The 19,373-nt window shown below is 41.0% G+C and overlaps 1 protein-coding gene across 1 annotated transcript in view; it reads right to left on the bottom strand.

Annotated features, from left to right (window-relative positions):
• The window catches only part of ccdc12 (coiled-coil domain containing 12), a 67,937-nt gene that overhangs the window by 30,288 nt on the left and 18,276 nt on the right, over nt 1-19,373 (bottom strand). Inside the window, exon 2 of the mRNA XM_084336952.1 lies at nt 12,624-12,889. Coding sequence (XP_084193078.1) covers nt 12,624-12,889 — 266 coding nt within the window. The remainder of the gene's footprint in view (nt 1-12,623; nt 12,890-19,373) is intronic.

The following is a 19,373-nucleotide window of genomic DNA, read 5'->3' as shown; positions in this document are numbered from 1 at the left end:
TTTTTTTTATTATTGCAAAACAAAACTTATTAAAAGTCAGTACTCAACACACAATGTATAATGAAACTTTCAGTAAAGGTGGTTAAAATATATGCAAGTACAGAAACAGGATAAAACAAAAATAGTCAATAATAACATTTTAACCGTATACCGTGTATATCCAGCGAAGTTACAATTATATAAATGTTAGTATATAATATACCCCTAATACCTATTTTCTAAAACCCTACACACATATGCTCCAGCTCAAATCCCCCCCTCCCGGACCCCCTCTTGGATAGTACCTCCATTATCCCTCACTCCTAACCAGACATCACCATTATAGGCTAGCTTTTATTCTCTCCACCACTTCTAACCACATTAACATTTTGGATTCATTGAGCCCCAGAATTCTTGCTGTTGATATTTCTTGATATATCACATCAAGATATGTAAGAAACCACACTTTCCGGCACATTTTTTCCGGTTGAAACCAACGTGATGCAATCAGTTTTTTAGCTACTGTGATACCCGATAAAACCAATCTTTTTAGTTGTGGGTTCACTGCAAACTCAAAAACATCATTCAATAGCAATACCGCGGGGTGTACAGGTATATTCCAAAATACGAGTATTGATAATTGTTGGGACACATCTTTCCAGAATGCCTTAACTGGTGGGCAGTCCCAATACATGTGCATAAATGTTCCTTCGTCCCCATTTGTACATTGGGAGCATTTGGAGTCTTGTATAAGCCCCATTTTGCACAGCCTTATAGGAGTCAAGTATGTCCTGTGAATATAGTTCAGATTGATTTGTTGATGATCCGGGTTCCTTGATGTAAGTCGGACATTTGCCCAGGCTCCTTGCCAATCAAAGTCATTTTCCAGGTCTGGTATATCCCTCCTCCAGACATTGTCTAGTTGAAGGGTTTCGTACGAGGACGTTAGTAATTGATAATAAAAACCTGATACAAAACCTCCCAATGTATCTCTTTCATAGAAAAATTTGTGGTATCTGTGGTGTTCAATTGGTATGTGTAATGGAACACCGTGAGATCTCATACAAAGTCGTAACTGTATGTAAAAAAGCCATGTGGACTCGGTGAGGTTAAACTTTATGCATATTTCGACATAACTACAGAGGCCCTTGTTATTAAAAATATCCCCTAATGAGTGTATGCCTCTTTCTTCCCATACAGGGAATCGTATAGGTCGTTTTCCCATTAAGAGAGCATTGTTATTGAATATGGGAGTGTGATTATGCCATACTTGATTGTTAGGAAATTTCCTTTGTATTTCCCGCCATGTCCTGATTGCATGGGTTATTATTGGGCCAAATTCTCGCTCACAATGCTTGATTGAAAGTTTAGTGTATGCTATGTCTTTCAATCTCTGTGGGGCTACTATGTTTTCTTCTAATTTTCTCCAAGATACCAAAGCCTCGGGGTCAAACCATATCTTCTTCAATGGTCTTAATGTGAAGGCATTAAAATATTGTAAAAAATCTGGGACTGCCATGCCACCGTCTGCTTTACTTCTCTGTGCGGTGGATCTTTTTATGCGAGGTGGTTTGTTATTCCAAATAAATTTGTATGTGGAGGTTTGTAATCTTTTCCAGTAGCCCTCTGGAGGAGGTAACGGAAGCATTGAGCTGAAGAAATTGATTCTTGGTAATACATCCATCTTAACTATTGATACCCTTGCCTGTACTGAGTTTTTAAGTTTTGCCCACCTGTCCAGGTCGTCCTTGATTTTGTTCTGTATTTTTGTGTAATTGTGCTTCACCGTTTGTCTTATGGTGGGGAATATTTCCACTCCCAAGCATCTGAAATGTTTTACCATCGGTATCGCACCTGGGAGGGTTATATCTTTTTTTGCAGGGGTGTTAAGTGGAAGGAAAGCCGACTTCGGCCAATTTATCTTAAATCCCGATAAATCACCAAAGTTCTCAATCAACTTGAGCAGATGAGGCAATGTGGTGTTGGGGTTTTGCATGAACAATATTACGTCGTCCGCATATAAACTAATTTTTTGTTGTGTGCCCTTGATTACGATTGGTTCTATGGATTGGGATTGTCTTATATATTGTGCTAAAGGCTCTAATGATAAATTGAATAGTCCGGGACTAAGAGGGCAACCCTGTCTGGCAGAGCGTGATACCGGAAAGATTTTGGAGATGATTGTGCCTGTTGTAATCATGGCCGATGGGTCCTTGTATAGTACTTTAATCATATCAATGAAACCTTTTCCTAACCCCATCCTTTCCAATACTGCCCATAGAAACGACCATTCCAACCTGTCAAATGCTTTCATAGCATCCAGGGATAGTATCGCCTTAGGTGTGATGTCCTCTTTGTCTGTATCTAGTACGTGCAGTATTCGCCTTATGTTATCATTGATCAGGCGACCTTTTATGAAGCCTGTTTGGTCCGTATGAACTAAAGACGTCATATGCTTTTGCAATCTGATGGCTAATATCTTAGAGTACAGTTTGACATCGGTTCCGAGGAGGCTTAAAGGACGGTAACTACCGCATTCAGTGGGGTCTTTGTCTTTTTTGTGAAGAACTGAAATGAGTGCGGTATTTTGGTGTTCAATGAAGCTTCCCTCTTTGACTGAGTATAAGATCATATTTAGTAATAAGGGTCCAAATATGTCCCAGCAAGAAATGTACATTTCTGATGGGATACCGTCAATTCCCGGAGCTTTGCCGTTTTTCATTCCGGATATGGCCTTCTTGAGTTCTTCTAATGTGATCGGTACTTCTAACTGTTTAGCTTCTTCATCCGTAAGTTTAGGGAGAGTAATTTGATTAAGATATGTGTCTAATTTGTCTTGATCAAAGGTCGTTTCTGAGTTATATAAATCGGAGTAGAATTCTTTGAATGTATCGTTTATTATTTTGGGTTCTGTTACTAGAGCTTGTTGTTTCCTAATGGCAGTTATATCTGCAAATTTTGCATTAATTCTTAGTCGCATGGCTAATAGGTGACTAGGTTTAGAACCTTGGAAGTACTGCTGTTGTCTAGTGCTGCGTATTTGCAATTCCGATTTTTGTCTGTACATTGCTTTGATCTCGGTCTTTAGAATGTTAACTTGGTTATCTAGTCTAGTAGAGTTGTTGTATTTTAAAGAATTAAAAAGCGTTGAGTAAAGCGTTTCCATTTCAGACAGTTTTGTGTTTTGATTTTTGCGCAATATGGAGGTAAATCTATCCGAGAAATCCTTGATCATATTCTTTACCGACATCCATAATATTCTGGGATCTTGCACCGAGTTAGCATTATCTTGTAGGAATACTGTGAGAGCTTCTTTAATTTGTGTAATGAATTCCTTGTTGTTAAGCAGCATCGAATTAAAACGCCATCTTGGGGCCCGGGTAGATAGTGTACCAAATGTTGCTTTCAGGATTAAGTAGCAGTGATCTGATAGCGCATTGGGTGTCATTTCCACTTCGTATTTATCAAATATTCTCGGGGATGCAAAGACGTAATCAATTCTGGATAGTGTGTTGTGTCTCGCCGAACGACAGGAGTACTTGCGGGTCATGGGGTTAAGTGAACGCCATAAATCAGTTACTCCTGTTGATTTCGACCAATCTTTTAATGCTTTAGATGAATTCTTTTGTTCGCTGGAGAAGGAAAGGTAAGTTTTGTCCATCCTTGGGTTCCAAATGGCATTAAAATCCGCACCTATTATATATGAGTACTCGGGATGGTTTAACATTTCTCCTGTTAGTGAAGTGAAGAAACCCACTTCGTACAAATTCGGGGCATATACCGCTGCCAATGCAATTTTCCTGTTATTGTGTATAATCCTAGCTATAGTTATGCGCCCCTCAGCATCCGACCATACCCCTTTCAATTCGATATTTAATTTGCGTCTGACGACTATGGCTACCCCTCTAGTTCTCGTAGCAAAAGAAGAGTGACCAATATTATGGTATATGTTATCCGCTAACGTATTTATGTCTCCCTCTAAAATGTGCGTTTCGCTTAATAGTGCCACGTCCACATGTTCTTTTTTCATCAGTGTAAGCACGCTTTTGCGCTTGTGTTGTTTGTTTATCCCACCGGTGTTCCATACCATTATATTCAAACTAGCCATAGTCTATGCATGTTTTCGTGTAGTTTTTGGTAATGTTTCTGGAGTATGAAGCTACAATAGATGCACATCCAATTAATGAGGTCCCGTTGAGAGCTGAGCTTAAAAACATATATATATACAAATAAAAATCCCCTATTTTCCCCTCTCCCAGAAAGTCGAACATGCCTGTGTTCCAAGAACACATCCTCCGCGATTGACTTTCTCCCATGGTCCACCGGATTGCCCAACCTGAGCATTGTAATCCTAATTTTCCTATGCTCATTGCCATAGGATCTAACATTTCCATTCTATTGCAATAGAATGTCGCTTTTGGTCTTGCACCTTCCCTTACTGTAATGAAGTATTGTGATAAATAACCTAAAGATAAAAATAAAAAATAAAATAAAGAGAATAAACCTTTATCGACATATTCCTTTGAACCCTCCACCAACGTGTGGGGGAAAAAAAAAAAGGAAAAGATTGTAGATCAATATTGACACCTTAATGTGAAGAACATTGGAAAAGAATAATGTAAGTTACAATATATTTAAAAAATATATAGTAATATTGACACCTTAATGTGAAGAACATTGGAAAAGAACAATGTAAGTTAAATTATATTTAAAAAATATAGAGTAATGAGAAGAAAAAATTTAATAAAATAAAAATCAATGGAAAGATATAGATAAGGAATAAGAGATAAATAATTATCAACGTGGAGAAGCCACTAGAACCGATTTAACTGATTAGATAAGATAGAAAAGCAGCGCCTTTTAGCGCTTCAATGTGCCTTTAATGGAGTGATTACTTAAATTGTTAGAATAACCTTGCTGTGCTCATACGTTTATGTGTGGATAATTTTAAAGTATTATTATTAAGGGCTGATTGCACTTCATTTAATTTATTATCTGCTATGTGTATGCACACCGAATGTTATTGTTAGAGTTGTATGCTTCGTTGTCATGGTGCCTTATATTCTAGAAGGTTGTAGAATATACTAGTGCCTAGACTATTTTACATTCCAGAATGATCTAAGAGACCCAGGGCATTTGAGCGATAAACCCAGAATATTCCAGATAGATCTTTTTGCATTGATATTTATTTGTCCCCTCAGAGACCAGAGACTGAAATTATAATGTATTATGAATCGTATTCTACACAGTACACTTTGTTATAGACGACTTGCATATCGTTTGCTACTTTGATGAACACAACAATTTCATTCCAACACTGGTGGAATGACCTCATTGATGAACACAATAAAGTCATTCCAACACTGGTATATATTTAGAGAGAGGCTTAACTGATTCCGGCATTTCCGTCATGCTTTGGGTTATTTGCTGCATTTTGATTCAGGAAATCCTCAGCATCAAAGGGTGTAAATGGACCTGACCTGCGGCCGTTATTGTCCAAGAATGATAACAGCGCCGGATATGCTAGCCTTGGCTTGTGGCCGGCTATGTACAGCTTTTGCATCACAACTTTGTATGGTTGACGTCGGATGATGGCCTCTCTGCTCAAATCTTCGTAGATAAATATTGGTTTATCACCATACTTCAGCTTCCCACGTTGGTTGCGAGCATATTTGATGATTTCATCCCTTGTTGTAGTTTTCCGCAGAGTGACAATGATGACTCTCGGCCCGTTGATATTTTGCCCCTGGGAACCAATTCTGTAAACTTGTTCCACTTCTGGCACTTTGTTTGGATCGGAGTTTTCCAAAATCGTTGATAACTCTTTTGGAAAGTTGATGTCATCGCAGTTCACTGATTCATCAAGCCCCACAATGCGGATGTTATTCCGCCTGTGGTAACGATGGGTTTCTAGTTGCCTCTCCATCACTTCGTTTTTAAGCAATTTTATTTCCCTCCGGTATTCATCTTTCACTTTTTCCATCTCTTCTCCCATCTCTGTCATGATACCTTCGTTCGCCTTGACTGCTTTTGTGTTTTCTGTCACCGAAATCTCCACTGTCGTGATTCGCTTTGACTGTGCATCGATCGCTTTCTTGACTTCTTCTAATTTCTCATCGATGCGATCGAATTTAGCCTCGATGCGATCGAATTTAGCCTCGACGTTTGCCTCGAGCGCCTTGATGTGTGTAATCTGCAGGTTAATTTCTCGTGTTTTTTTATAGGTGGTTGCTAGCCACTCACGAGATTTCTCGGATTTTCTTTTTTTTTTTGCGATCTGAAAAATTATTGCATCACCCGAGCCTACCCGAGTATAGCCGAGGGGCGCCGACGATCACTGTGGAAAAAAGCGCCCCCTGTCGTCTCCCAGATGACATAAGTGATTTTGGAATGGACTCAATGAAAATGAATGGGGAAAAAAATCCGGTACTCCACATTTTCCAGTTCACTGATCCAGCCGGGGTTACCACAGTTCATTCTGGAGCCTCAGAACCCCGCGGATCATAGAGATCTACTGTGTCGCGTTGGATCCATACACTTATCGATTTTTTCGAATGGTGATCAGGAATTGGAATATACCAGTTGGATACCATCTGATGTCAGGTAAGGACTCTGTGTTATCAGTGGTAGGATAATCGGAGTAAGTTTGATGAAGTTATAAGCTGTTTTGTGAAATGTCTTCTTTCGGTTTCACTGTAAAAGTCCGAGAGGAAATCAACGGGGCGATTATCAGTGCGCGGTCGTAATGTGCGTGCGTGCACGTATAATATTGATCATCTAGCGTTTATTTGAAAACGATTCATAAAAAGGCCGACGAATATCAACGTTGTGGAATATTCCACTAAAAGACGATTTTCATAGAATGCTCCAGAATGAGCTGTTTTTTATATCAAAACGGGGGCTTTTCTAACTGCTCTGAAATGGAAACGACGCGATAAAAAAACAATCTGTCTTCACAGCACTGACTGGAAAATAGTCTTTGATAATGCGATGGGCAGATTAGACACATAGCCATAATTTAAAACATAGATTAGGCGATATTAACGTTAACATTGGCGCCGATGGTGGCATTCAAGCGGTAAAACGGAAAACCAGGCGTGGCACTGAAAGAGTTAACGAGCTGAATAGCTATTTTAGTGACAGGCTTGTTATGCCAAGGTGCTCTTCAGAGAGATTCAGGAAGTCCTTTGTACCTGCTGTGGTGAGGTTTTTTAATGAACATCGACTGTCACTGTTGTTGTTGATGACGACGACGACGATGACGATGATGATCGGGATGCTGGATGTACTGAGGATTGTGGTGATGTTGGTGAATATGTTGACATTGATGTCGTCTACAACCACTAACATATTCTAGTACCGTCACACTGTCCTTACATTATTTATTGTGCTGGTGTGCTGTTCTCTCCCTTTCCTTAAGATGTATACGCTTCAGTTTCTATTCTCCTCTCTGTTGTCTGTCCTACATGTTGTCTGTCCTCTTTGTTGTCTGTCCTCTCCGTTGTCTGTCCTACAAGTTGTCTGTCCTCTCTGTTGTCTGTCCTACATGTTGTCTGTCCTCTCTGTTGTCTGTCCTACATGTTGTCTGTCCTCTTTGTTGTCTGTCCTCTCTGTTGTCTGTCATCTCTGTTGTCTGTCCTCTCTGTTGTATGTCCTACATGTTGTCTGTCCTACATGTTGTCTGTCCTACAAGTTGTCTGTCCTCTGTTGTCTGTCCTACATGTTGTCTGTCCTACATGTTGTCTGTCCTCTCTGTTGTCTGTCATCTCTGTTGTCTGTCCTCTGTTGTCTGTCCTACATGTTGTCAGTCCTCTCTGTTGTCTGTCCTCTCTGGTGTCTGTCCTACATGTTGTCTGCCCTACAAGTTGTCTGTCCTCTCTGTTGTCTGTCCTCTTTGTTGTCTGTCCTCTTTGTTGTCTGTTCTCTGTTGTCTGTCCTCTTTGTTGTCTGTCCTCTCTGTTGTCTGTCCTACATGTTGTCTGTCCTACATGTTGTCTGTCATCTCTGTTGTCTGTCCTCTTTGTTGTCTGTCCTCTTTGTTGTCTGTTCTCTGTTGTCTGTCCTCTTTGTTGTCTGTCCTCTCTGTTGTATGTCCTACAAGTTGTCTGTCCTCTCTGTTGTCTGTTCTACATGTTGTCTGTCATACATGTCTGTCCTACATGTTGTCTGTCCTCTCTGTTGTCTGTCCTACATGTTGTCTGTCCTCTCTGTTGTCTGTCCTACATGTTGTCTGTCCTCTCTGTTGTCTGTCCTACAAGTTGTCTGTCATCTCTGTTGTCTGTCCTCTCTGTTGTCTGTCCTACATGTTGTCTGTCCTACATGTTGTCTGTCCTACAAGGTGTCTGTCATCTCTGTTGTCTGTCCTCTCTGTTGTCTGTCCTACATGTTGTCTGTCCTACATGTTGTCTGTCCTCTCTGTTGTCTGTCCTACAAGTTGTCTGTCATCTCTGTTGTCTGTCCTCTCTGTTGTCTGTCCTACATGTTGTCTGTCCTCTCTGTTGTCTGTCCTACATGTTGTCTGTCCTCTCTGTTGTCTGTCCTACATGTTGTCTGTCATCTCTGTTGTCTGTCCTACATGTTGTCTGTCCTCTCTGTTGTCTGTCCTACATGTTGTCTGTCCTACATGTATGGTGGCCCCTTACAGTAGAAATACAAAGTGGTAAAAAATGAATAGCTTACAATAAAAATGTCAAATCTATCAAAATGTCGTATCGCTATATCACAAGTCAGGGTCAGAAACAGGAGCAAACATCTTGCATAAGACTTGCCAATGATGTGTTTGAACTGAGTTAAAGGAGCAAAGTGATCAAGCTGGATGTTGACTGAAGGTCGTTCCAGGACCAGGGTGCAAAATAATCAAATGCCGTTTCACCAAAGAAGACAGTTCAGACTTGAGGACTGTGAATGCAGGGCTGAGATCTTAATCTATAGGCATCTATAGGCAGTGGTGAGTCAGTGGAGCATGGTTTATAATAAAACATAAAGCTGAGTGATAAAGTGAATCGATAGTTTGGAGTGTGCAGACTGGAGCGTGCAGATAAATGATGTCACAGTAGTCTAGAGCTGGTAAGAAGGTCGAGGAGGGGGAGCTCCAGTAGCTCACCATGTACCTCGACGCGAAAGCGTCGGGGAATACCGTGCTGCGTCACGGATCTGGTTGACTCCGAGTTCGATTCCCGGACCCGCCGTCATTTGCCGAATGTCTTCCCCTGTTCTCCCTCCCGTTTCACCCTGCATCTGTCGGTCATGCTTGACCAGAAAAGCGATAAACGCTAAAAAATGAAGTTTAAAAAAAAAGAAGGTCGAGGAGACTAGTGTTGCACGATACACCGATATTAGAAAAGTATCGCGATACCCAGCCATTAAAAAACGGTCCAATACTAGTATTGATACTATTTTATTAGTATCGATACTTTTAGAATAATAGCCTGATGCCATATTTAACATGAGTAGAGTGGATGCATGACCAGAGCAGTATGCGTGTGTGTGAGAGAGAGCGCACACTTTGTGTAGTGGGCATGTCAACAGTGTCGACTGAACACACAACAAGAAGGCATTTTCCACATCGTCGCGATTCTGCCTAAAGCGTTTCACTCGCATTTGTCACTAAAAAGGACCAGAAGATTTTTAGAACCGGTATCACGATACTTAGGCTGGTATATCGGTATCGAAGTCAAAATGTTGGTATCGTGACAACACACTAGAGGAGACTAGTCTTGAGTAACGATGGAAGCGATGCTTGTTTCGGAAAAAGAAACCAAGCTAACTCCAGGGAAGATGTTAAATAAGCTAATTTCCCAAAATGTTGGAGTTCCCCTTTAATTCCTTTTTACCCCCTTGAATGCCCAGCACCACTTCAATGTTAACGTTAATATCGCCTAATCTATGTTTTAAATTATGGCTCATTTTCCAGTCAACATTGTCGTAGCAGATTGTTTTTTTATCGGTTTATTTTAGTTTTCTAGCATTTTGAAAAGCACTTGTTTTCACGGAAAAAATAAGACATTCCATGATAATCGCCCTTTACTGGAATATTCTAGAACGTTGTCATTTTTCGGCCTATTTATGAATCGTTTTCAAATAAACGCTAGATTATCGATAGTATATGTGTACGCATGCGCGCTCGTGCCGCAAGCTGAAAATCAATTCTCCTAGTTCCTGACCGCTCGCACAGTCAAACAGCCATATCACATAATAACATAAAAGCTTATATCTCCGTGAAAACGGGTCTGATTATCCTAAGACTGGTAACATAGATTCCTTACCTGAGATCAGATGGTATCCAAATGGATTATTTCAATTCCTGATCGCCATTAGAAAAAATCAATCCTTTTATTGATCCACCGCGTATACTGTAAAAACACATAATCCCCGCTGCTCTGAGGCTCCAGAGTGAAGCTGATCGACGCCGGTTGCATGAGTGAGAAGTAAAATGTGGAGTCCGGTTTTTTTTTCCCTCAATTTTCATTGAGTTCAATCCAAAAGGGTGAATTACCATCTGGGAGACGATAGGGGGCGATTTTTTCACATCTGAGCGCCTGGAGTGGCTGAATTTCCAACGGTAGACTCGGTTGATGAAATATGAATTCAGATCGCTAATAAATAAAAAAAACGAGAAAAAACGAATATTCTCGTGATGGGCATTCGGGTTGGGCAATCAAAGTGTTAAAGGAAAACTCCAAAACTTTGGGAAATTAGCGTATTTGCCATCTTCCATGGAGTTAGACAAGAAGATACATACCCTTTTCTTCCCTGTGCGTGCATTAGGCTTAGGGAACAGCCGCTCCGTTAGCGTAGCTTAGCTTCATCACTGGAAGTAGGTCAGACTTGTACCCTGACGTTCCCTACAGTGCCCTACAGTCACGAAATACACTCCAAATACAACTCCAAAACGTTCCTGTAAACATGTTGTGACCTGTGTATTTACCACGTGGAGAAATAAAAAATAATAGAATTCGACAATACGTTTTTCTTTTCTTTTTTGAACAAATGTTTTTTATTTTTCCCCCCTTTTTTTTTTTACATAAAACCAGACACACAATACATAAACAATGGAAATCCACAATAAATCACAGGACTATGATTGACACAATAATGACAATAATGACAGTCCAGTACTATACGTTTTCTAAGCAAATATACTCTGAACTATTTTTTGCCGAACTACTCCTCTCGGGGCGCAGTCATTCAGTGATTTCAACGTGACGCCGTGTTTGTTTACATTCTCATTCATTCAAAGGATCCGAACCGATTGAAGTTTATGGATACCATGACTTAAAATCCTCTTACCTTGACGATTAAAAGCCTCCCCAATTTAGAAAACAGTATTCCAATGGCTGGTCTTGATATGCTGCTAGCTAACGGAGCTAACCAAGTTCCAACAAACACAGAACCGGGCAGACACTAAAGCAAATAACGAGGGTAATAGCTTCCGGTCGGGGGGGGTTTCAAAATAAAAGAGCGACGTCTATAGCAGCGGAAATACGTTTATTTTGTACATTATAACTGTACATTATAACTTTAGTTTAGTTGTAACGTTAGTTTAGGTTTGTGTTAACGTTAGATAATGTACAAAATAAACGTATTTCCGCTGCTATAGACGTCGCTCTTTTATTTTGGAACTCCCCGACCGGAAGTTACCCTCGTTATCTGCTTGAGTGTCCGGTTGCTGGTTAGCTCCGTTAGCGTGCAGTATATCAAGACCAGCCATGGGAATACTGTTTTCTAAATTGGGGAGGCTTTTAATCGTCAAGGTAAGAGGATTTTAAGTCATGGTATCCATAAACTTCAATCGGTTCGGATCATTTGAATGAAATGAGAATGTAAACAAACACGGCGTCACGTTAGAAAGTAGCACTGAAATCACTGCGCCCAGAGAGGAGTGGTTAGGCAAAAAATTGTTCCGAGTATATTTGCTTAGAAAACGTAATTGTCAAATTCAATTATTTTTTATTTCTCCACGTGGTAAATACACAGGTCACAACATGTTTACAGGAACGTTTTGGAGTTGTATTTGGAGTGTATTTCGTGACTGTAGGGGACTGTAGGGAACGTCAGGGTACAAGTCTGACCCACTTCCAGTGATGAAGCTAAGCTACGCTAACGGAGCGGCTGTTCCCTAAGCCTAATGCATGCACAGAGACAAAAAAGGTATGTATCTTCTTGTCTAACTCCAGGGAAGATGTTAAATAAGCTAATTTCTAGGGATGTCCGATATTATCGGCCTACCGATATTATCGGCCGATATCGGCATTAAAATGTGATATCGGAAAATATCGCATCGGTTTAAAAAATATATATATATATATATATTCTTTTTTTACATTTCTATAACCTTTATTTACCCAGGCAAGCAAGTAAGAACAAATTCTGATTTTATTTATTGTCAAAAGTATGCATAATGTTGTGTTAATTCCACAACAAGAGATATGTAATGTTAATTACCTGAAATGATTCCGTTTTTTGGGGGGGGGGGAAACCCTGCATATATCGGTATCGGTTGATATCGGTATCGGAAATTAAGAGTTGGACAATATCGGTATATCGGTATCTGTAAAAAAGCCAATATCGAGCATCCCTACTAATTTCCCAAAATGTTGGAGTTTTCCTTTAACTTAGTTATGATCTTATGACAATGAACCAACCTGTGTTTCTCCTCGTCAGCCAACCTGTGTTTGTCCCCGTCAGCCAACCTGTGCTTCTCGCCATCAGCCAACCTGTGCTTCTCCTCCTCTGCCAACCTGTGCTTCTCCTCCTCGGCCAACCTGTGCTGCTCCTCCTCGGCCAACCTGTGCTTCTCCTCCTCGGCCAACCTGTGCTTCTCCTCCTCGGCCAACCTGTGCTTCTCCTCCTGAGCCTCCTCCTCCAAGACTCTCTTGCTCTCAGGCTCCCCGTCCTCCTGGTCTCTCCCCTGTACAAAACATCATCACACTGTTAAAATAACACTATGTATAGTGGAATAATGGAATAAAAACAATCATACTTTAATTAAGGACTCGACGCAATTAGTGTGAGGTAACTATCTGTGTTCTTCCATATTAATAATGAATACTCGGGGTAGTCCTTGATTCATTAAATGAAAAACGCTAAGCCTCACCGCTCAAAACATCTGTTTAAAATGAATATGCGGCAGCCCGTCGCAGAGATCTGGGCTACGCGTACAGTAGGCTTAGCACAGGCTAATATTTGAATAGGTAAACAGAAAACACAAGCCCTGAGGATCGTGTGGGTGTATCATTTGAGAGTCAAATAGCAAATTTACATTTAGAACTTGTCTTGTTCTGACGCTCTGACAGTGTGTTCCTCAAGGAGGACCCTCGCCTCGGGGATGATGGGACCTCTGGGATGATGGGGGAAAGTAGACTAATCAGATCACAAACTCCACCGCCGTGATTAGATTTGGGTGTTGAGGGAAAATCGGAGGTGAAAATCATGGCTCAAAGTAAGCCATAAAGGCTTGGGCAAATGAGCACGCTGCGCAAATCCACTCTGTTTCCAATGAAAGCGTGGCTGCCTGGTTCTGTTACCCTCGTTATTGAGATTAGATTAGATTCAAATGTATTGTCATTATACAGCACAAGTACAGTAGGACAAAAAGAGGTTTGGGAGCCAACCAAATGTGCAAATGAGTGCAAATGTAACAATAAAGTGCAATAATAATATACAATGTACAGGTGATTAAGCTACAGGTATCTGGGTATAAGATATATAAATTAGTACTACTAAGTAATAGTGCTAATCAGATGTATTTATGTACAGAATAGTATTAATATGTAGTGATACAGGTATAAAGACACTATGGTAGTAAGTCATACTGGCCAGCAGCATATCTACGAGTAGGTAAGGGATGTACAATTATAGATATAGCTAGTATCTACAGACATGTAAAAAGGATTATATGCAGGTATGTACAGACAGATGTGGATAGATATAGCCTATGGTAAGAATAAATATATGTGTACGGTTATTTTTGCTTCAAGTGAGTGGTGGCCACTCTTTATTTTGGCCTATGCAACAGCTGATGAGATACGTTTAAATTAGCTAAGATTGGCTAGTGTTTAGTTGTAGAAACAACCATCTGCATGGGCAACAATCCAATCAGATTCATTGGCACCAAACCTAAAGCTAATAACAACAAGTTGAATACAAGGAGAATATTGAATGACAAACACTCGGTTTCTATCTATTGTCTCTCTCTCTCTTTCAACTGATAAAGGACTAGGAGCTAAGAGCCCCTCCTCCAATAAGATAATCAATTGTAAACAATGAGATGGATAGTGAAATGTTTGTGAAAATAAAGAAAATGTTGAGCTCTAGTGAGACGCTCTAACAAAGGGTCTCGAACCCCTCCCTGTCGTGCATTTTCCTGAAGAGGCTTCCTGTCCACCTGCCAGAACAATCTAGGAGACTAGTCATTCTTCAAGTACAGTAGACCAGGACAAGACAATGCTTCAGGAATGTCAATAGGCGTTTATCAAACACTGCTAGCCAAGCCAACTTGCTGTTCAACACCAACTTAGTCAAACACAGCGAAGGACATTCCCGGCCTGATGGTCAAAACAGTGGCTTGTCCTTGGAACAAGGTTTCCTGTTCAAGGAGAAGAATATGTAATCGCACTGGGGGGAAGCTCAAAGCGTAGTAGAATAACAGTGTGAAGATAAACAAGCTGACTGAGAAGCAGGCTAAACCTTCTCCACATACTGCAAATACAGGACCTACTGAGGACCAAATCAAATGCTTTAGCAAGCAGTTTTGTAAACTAATGCCCCCCTATTGTAGAATATCTTTATTGTCAAGTATTTCTACATACACCCAAAATTTGTCCTCTGCCTTTAACCCATTTGAACTAGTAAGGAACAGTGGGCAGCCACAGTCCGGTACCAAAGCCTTGGTTAAAGGTGCTGTAAGTGGTATTTCTTTGTTAAAATAAAATCAGTGTTAAAATAGCTCTACATTCCGACAGCCATCACTGATGTGTTTGGTCAATAACATGAGTCTCCCAGTCTCTCCTGCTCTGCAGTAAACAGAAAATAAATGTTCTGGTATCCTGTTCCCACTTTATCCAATAGAAAGGTGGTCTGACAAAAATAAGAAATAAAAACTAGTTTTAAGAAAATATGTGCTTTAAATTAGTAGAATAATCTGCCAGGGGCGCCCAAGTGGCAAACCATGTAACGCGCTGCGTCGCGGCACGGCCGACCCGGGTTCGATTCCCGGACCCGCCGTCATTTGCCGAATGTCTTCCCCACTCTGTCTCCCGCTCTTTCTCTCTCTCTCTCTCTCTCTCTCTACTGGACTGCCCAGTAGCAAAAAGCAATAAACGCTAAAAAATAAATCTTTAAAAAAAAAAGAATAATCTGCCAGTGCAGTAAGCAAATACAATTATGGCATGGCAAGATTTCTTGAAATAAGAAAAATATCTAGGGTTCTCTCTGATTGGACTGGTGAGTGATGACTGTCAGAATGTAGAGCTATTTAACCAAAAATACCACTTATAGCAGCTTAACTCATTGGACGCCACAGACTTGAGCATCTCAGTTCCTACCACGCCAACGCTCTGAGAGATAGGAATAAGTGGCTGTGTTTGCAGGGCTATATATATATTCTATATTATAGATATGGATACAATACTATGGCCCATTTGACATCAACTATCTATCGTTCAATATGTGAAAAATAATAAAAATGTTCATCAATACGTTCGCGTGTTATACCGTGGTGAATATAAGTATAGTTTTAGAGTGATCCTGTCGAATCCCAGAAAACGACGATATGCAGCAAAACGTGAATTTCACTAAAAGCGTTGGCGTTCCTCGCCTGGACAGGCTACTATTTCCAAATCAAATGTATATAATAGGTTATGTTTCATCATAAATGCATGAAAGGGGGGGGGGGGGGTCGTTTTTTTATGCTTTGATCGTCACCAACGGCATACGTTGTGGAGTAACGTTACACACGCACACGTTGCTGCGATCGATGTGAAATCATGGTTGGATCAAAGCAGGATTGATATAATTCAGTCCTTACCTTCACTAGGAGGTAACCCAAAAAGAATATTCCAATTGTCTGATCGCGAGTCCCAGTATTGGTGTCCATTGTGTAGCCAACATAATCCACCACAACAGATGCATCAGGGGCATTTGACGCTTCTCAATGTGCTCGGGATACCCGCTCGACTCGCCTGACAAAGAAAACTGTGCCCGGAGACATTTGAACGTTACACAGGCCAAGATATAAGGTTTCAAAGGTGCTTGATAATGCCACCTGGGAGGAATGCGGCCGGTATTGCACTTTGGCGATCTCAGGATGATTCCCCATGTTAACCCCGAGTCTGTGTGCCTGTAATGAATAGAAATATCGAATAAAAGAAATAACAATGATAACCCGACTATACTTGGGTCTGGCGCTGAACGGTTGGCGAGATAACCCAACTATCCTCGGGTCTTGCGCTGATTGAGTTGAAGGCCAATGGCAGGTGCATGTACCTAGCATGCATGTCTTTTGGTGTGGGAGGAAAAGCGGAGTACCTGAAGGAAACCCACACAAACACAGGAAGAACATGTAAACTCCACACAGAAAGTGCCCTCCGCCAGGGTTCGAACCCAGAACCTTCTTGCTATGAGGGCTGCATTATCTCTAGGCCAAGGCATACCACCGAATAGACATGCTATAGCTCAGTAAACATTAACACATTGAGTGCCAGCCACGAGAAAACTCGTTATTTCATGCCATGCGTTGAGTGCCAGGGACGAGAAATCCCGTAATTCTATCGTTATTTTTTATTAGCGATATCCATTCATTTTTCATCAATCTAGCCTCACGTTACCATTGGGACTGTCTATGAGCTCGAAAAGGGAAAATACTATCGTCTCCCGGATGGTAATGCACCCATTGGATTGGACTCAATGAAAATGTATGAGAAAAAGAAATCCGGATTCCACATTTGACTTCTCAGGCATGTAACCCGAGCCGATCGGATTCATTGTGGACCCTCAGAACAGTGTGGAATATGTGTTTCGAGTACCTAACGTTGGATCAATAAACGAGATCGATATTTGGAATGGCGATCAGGAATTGGAATAATCTTTTTGCAGAACATCTGATGTGAGGTAAGGAATCTATGTTACCAGTCTTGGGGTAATCAGATGTATTTTTCACATATATCTCATCGTGTCTGTGTGTGTGTGTGTGTGTGTGTGTGTGCGTGTATGACCTTAGCGCTGACAAGGAAATAGATAATCGATTTTTCAGCCCGCTTCTCTAGCGTGCATAAGTACACATATACTATCGATAATCTAGCATTTATTTGAAAACTATTCATAAATAGGCCGAAAAATGTCAACGTGTTTTGTGTATTCCACTAAAGAGCTATTATCACGGAAACTTCAGTTTTTCAAAACGTTATAAAACGGAAATGTACAGATGAAAAAACAATCTGTTTCATACATGTTGACTGCAAGCAAGTCATTGATAAGCAACGGGCGTATTAGACACATAGCCATAATATAGAATATTAGGGCTGACCCCTATTAGTCGACTAATCGGTCGAAAGGAGCCGTAGTCGACTAGCCAACCTCTTAGTCGAATACAAAAAAATATATAATATATAATATAATTCTTTCCAAAAGAAAAGAGGCCTAGAAGCGTGGCTAACGCTAATGGCACACATACCAGAGGCTAACTGCCTACAAAAACAGGTACAGAGGCACTGAAAGAGGATTTCACCCATCTAATGAACACACTAGACTAGACAAATATCAAGATGTATCCAGCAGTGGACCAATTGCATGCTTTTGCAGAGGACAAGAAGCCTTCAGTCGACTCCTTCAGACATTAAGCACCCCCCACAGCCAGGGGGCGAAATTAAAGCCCGCCGCCCGCCAGGGGCGCTCAGTTTTTACCTTTGGCGCTTGCCACTGAGAGCCCTGCCCGCCGTGTGGCGTGTGGACGTGTAGTTCATAACGATACTCTTATTTTGAAAATCTGTGCGGGTCTCATTTCCGGCCCAAGCGCAGCTAGAGTCATAATATCGATGGCTCCGGCAGTTAGCAGCATTCGGTTCGTATGATATTCTTATTTTGAAAAAAAACGTGGCAACGAGTCATATCCGCCCAGCCGGGCGATACTATTGGCTTCTGCTCGTATCAACACAGAGCGGCCCGCAGCTCTAGTGCCACTGCTAACGTTAAGCTCTCAGAATGGTAGCAGCTCGCCCGCAGCTCTAGTGCTAACGTTAAGCTCTCAGAATGGTAGCAGCTCGCCCGCAGCTCTAGTGCTAACGTTAAGCTCTCAGAATGGTAGCAGTCTGCTCTAGTCTAGATCGGACCTCCATGAGCTGCATAATACCTCCGTTCCCTCGTTAGCTAGCTCGCGTTAGCTAGCTCACGTTAAATCGATCTGTCCCAGTAAACTAAATTGTCTTAACGTTATCTACCGGGCTAGCAGTAGCTACAGATAGCTCCTAATATCAATGTCTTATAACATTGATTGAATGCGTATTCTAGCTGAGGGCATGTTGAATGTGATTTGACAAAATAACCGTAACGTTATAAATAGGGTCCAGCTGCATCGCCGGAGAATCCTTGCATGCTGAATGTAGGGTCTAGCTGAATATAGGGTCTAGCTGCAGGGCCGGAGAATCCTTGCTGGAGCTGGAGGCTACTCAAGTATACACACAGACAGTGGAGCTGTTTGCAGATAGCAAGCATTTTGACTTATTGCGTGGTGGCGATGTCTCGCAGATAATACAACTACAAGTATGATTATATAATATATATTTTATTTAAAAAACTTTTTTTTATATAAAATATATATATATTTTTTAATCAAAAAAATGTTGGCAGGTAAGAAATATGCTTGGCGGGTAGACTCTTCCCATCTACCCGCCACTGGCCGGTGAGTCAAAAAGTTAATTTCGCTCCCTGCCCACAGCCCAAATGGAATGATAAAAAAAAATATATATATATATATATATATATTATACTTTATTTTTTTTCCGACCAATAGTCGACTAACGGCAAATTTTGGCCAATCAATCATAGTCGACCATCCAAATCCTTAGTCGGGGACAGCCCTATAGAATATAGAAATAGCTCCGCGAAAATCATGAAATATCGGAAAATCAGTCTCAAATGGCTGGCATTCAAGCGATAAATAGTGCGCCCCCTGCTGGCACTCAAAGTGTTAAGGCTAGCAATGCAGCAAAGCTTCTTGACTCAGTAATATGAAAAGACAAAATGCCCCCAGTTTCAATTAAAGAATGATTGCCTGCACCTCTCGGTGAACCTGGGCGATAAAACGATAACGATAATTATCGCGATATATATTAAAGGTGCTATGCATTATAAATGTCATTTTTCAGTCTCTAGCATTGTATTATAGTAATAGGAGTTCG

The sequence above is a fragment of the Notolepis coatsorum genome (assembly GCF_963971535.1).
Source record: "Notolepis coatsorum genome assembly, chromosome: 19".
Classification (NCBI taxonomy): Eukaryota; Metazoa; Chordata; class Actinopteri; order Aulopiformes; family Paralepididae; genus Notolepis; species Notolepis coatsorum.
Note: the sequence above shows the minus strand (reverse complement) of the source record. Positions and strands in the feature narration are given on the sequence as shown.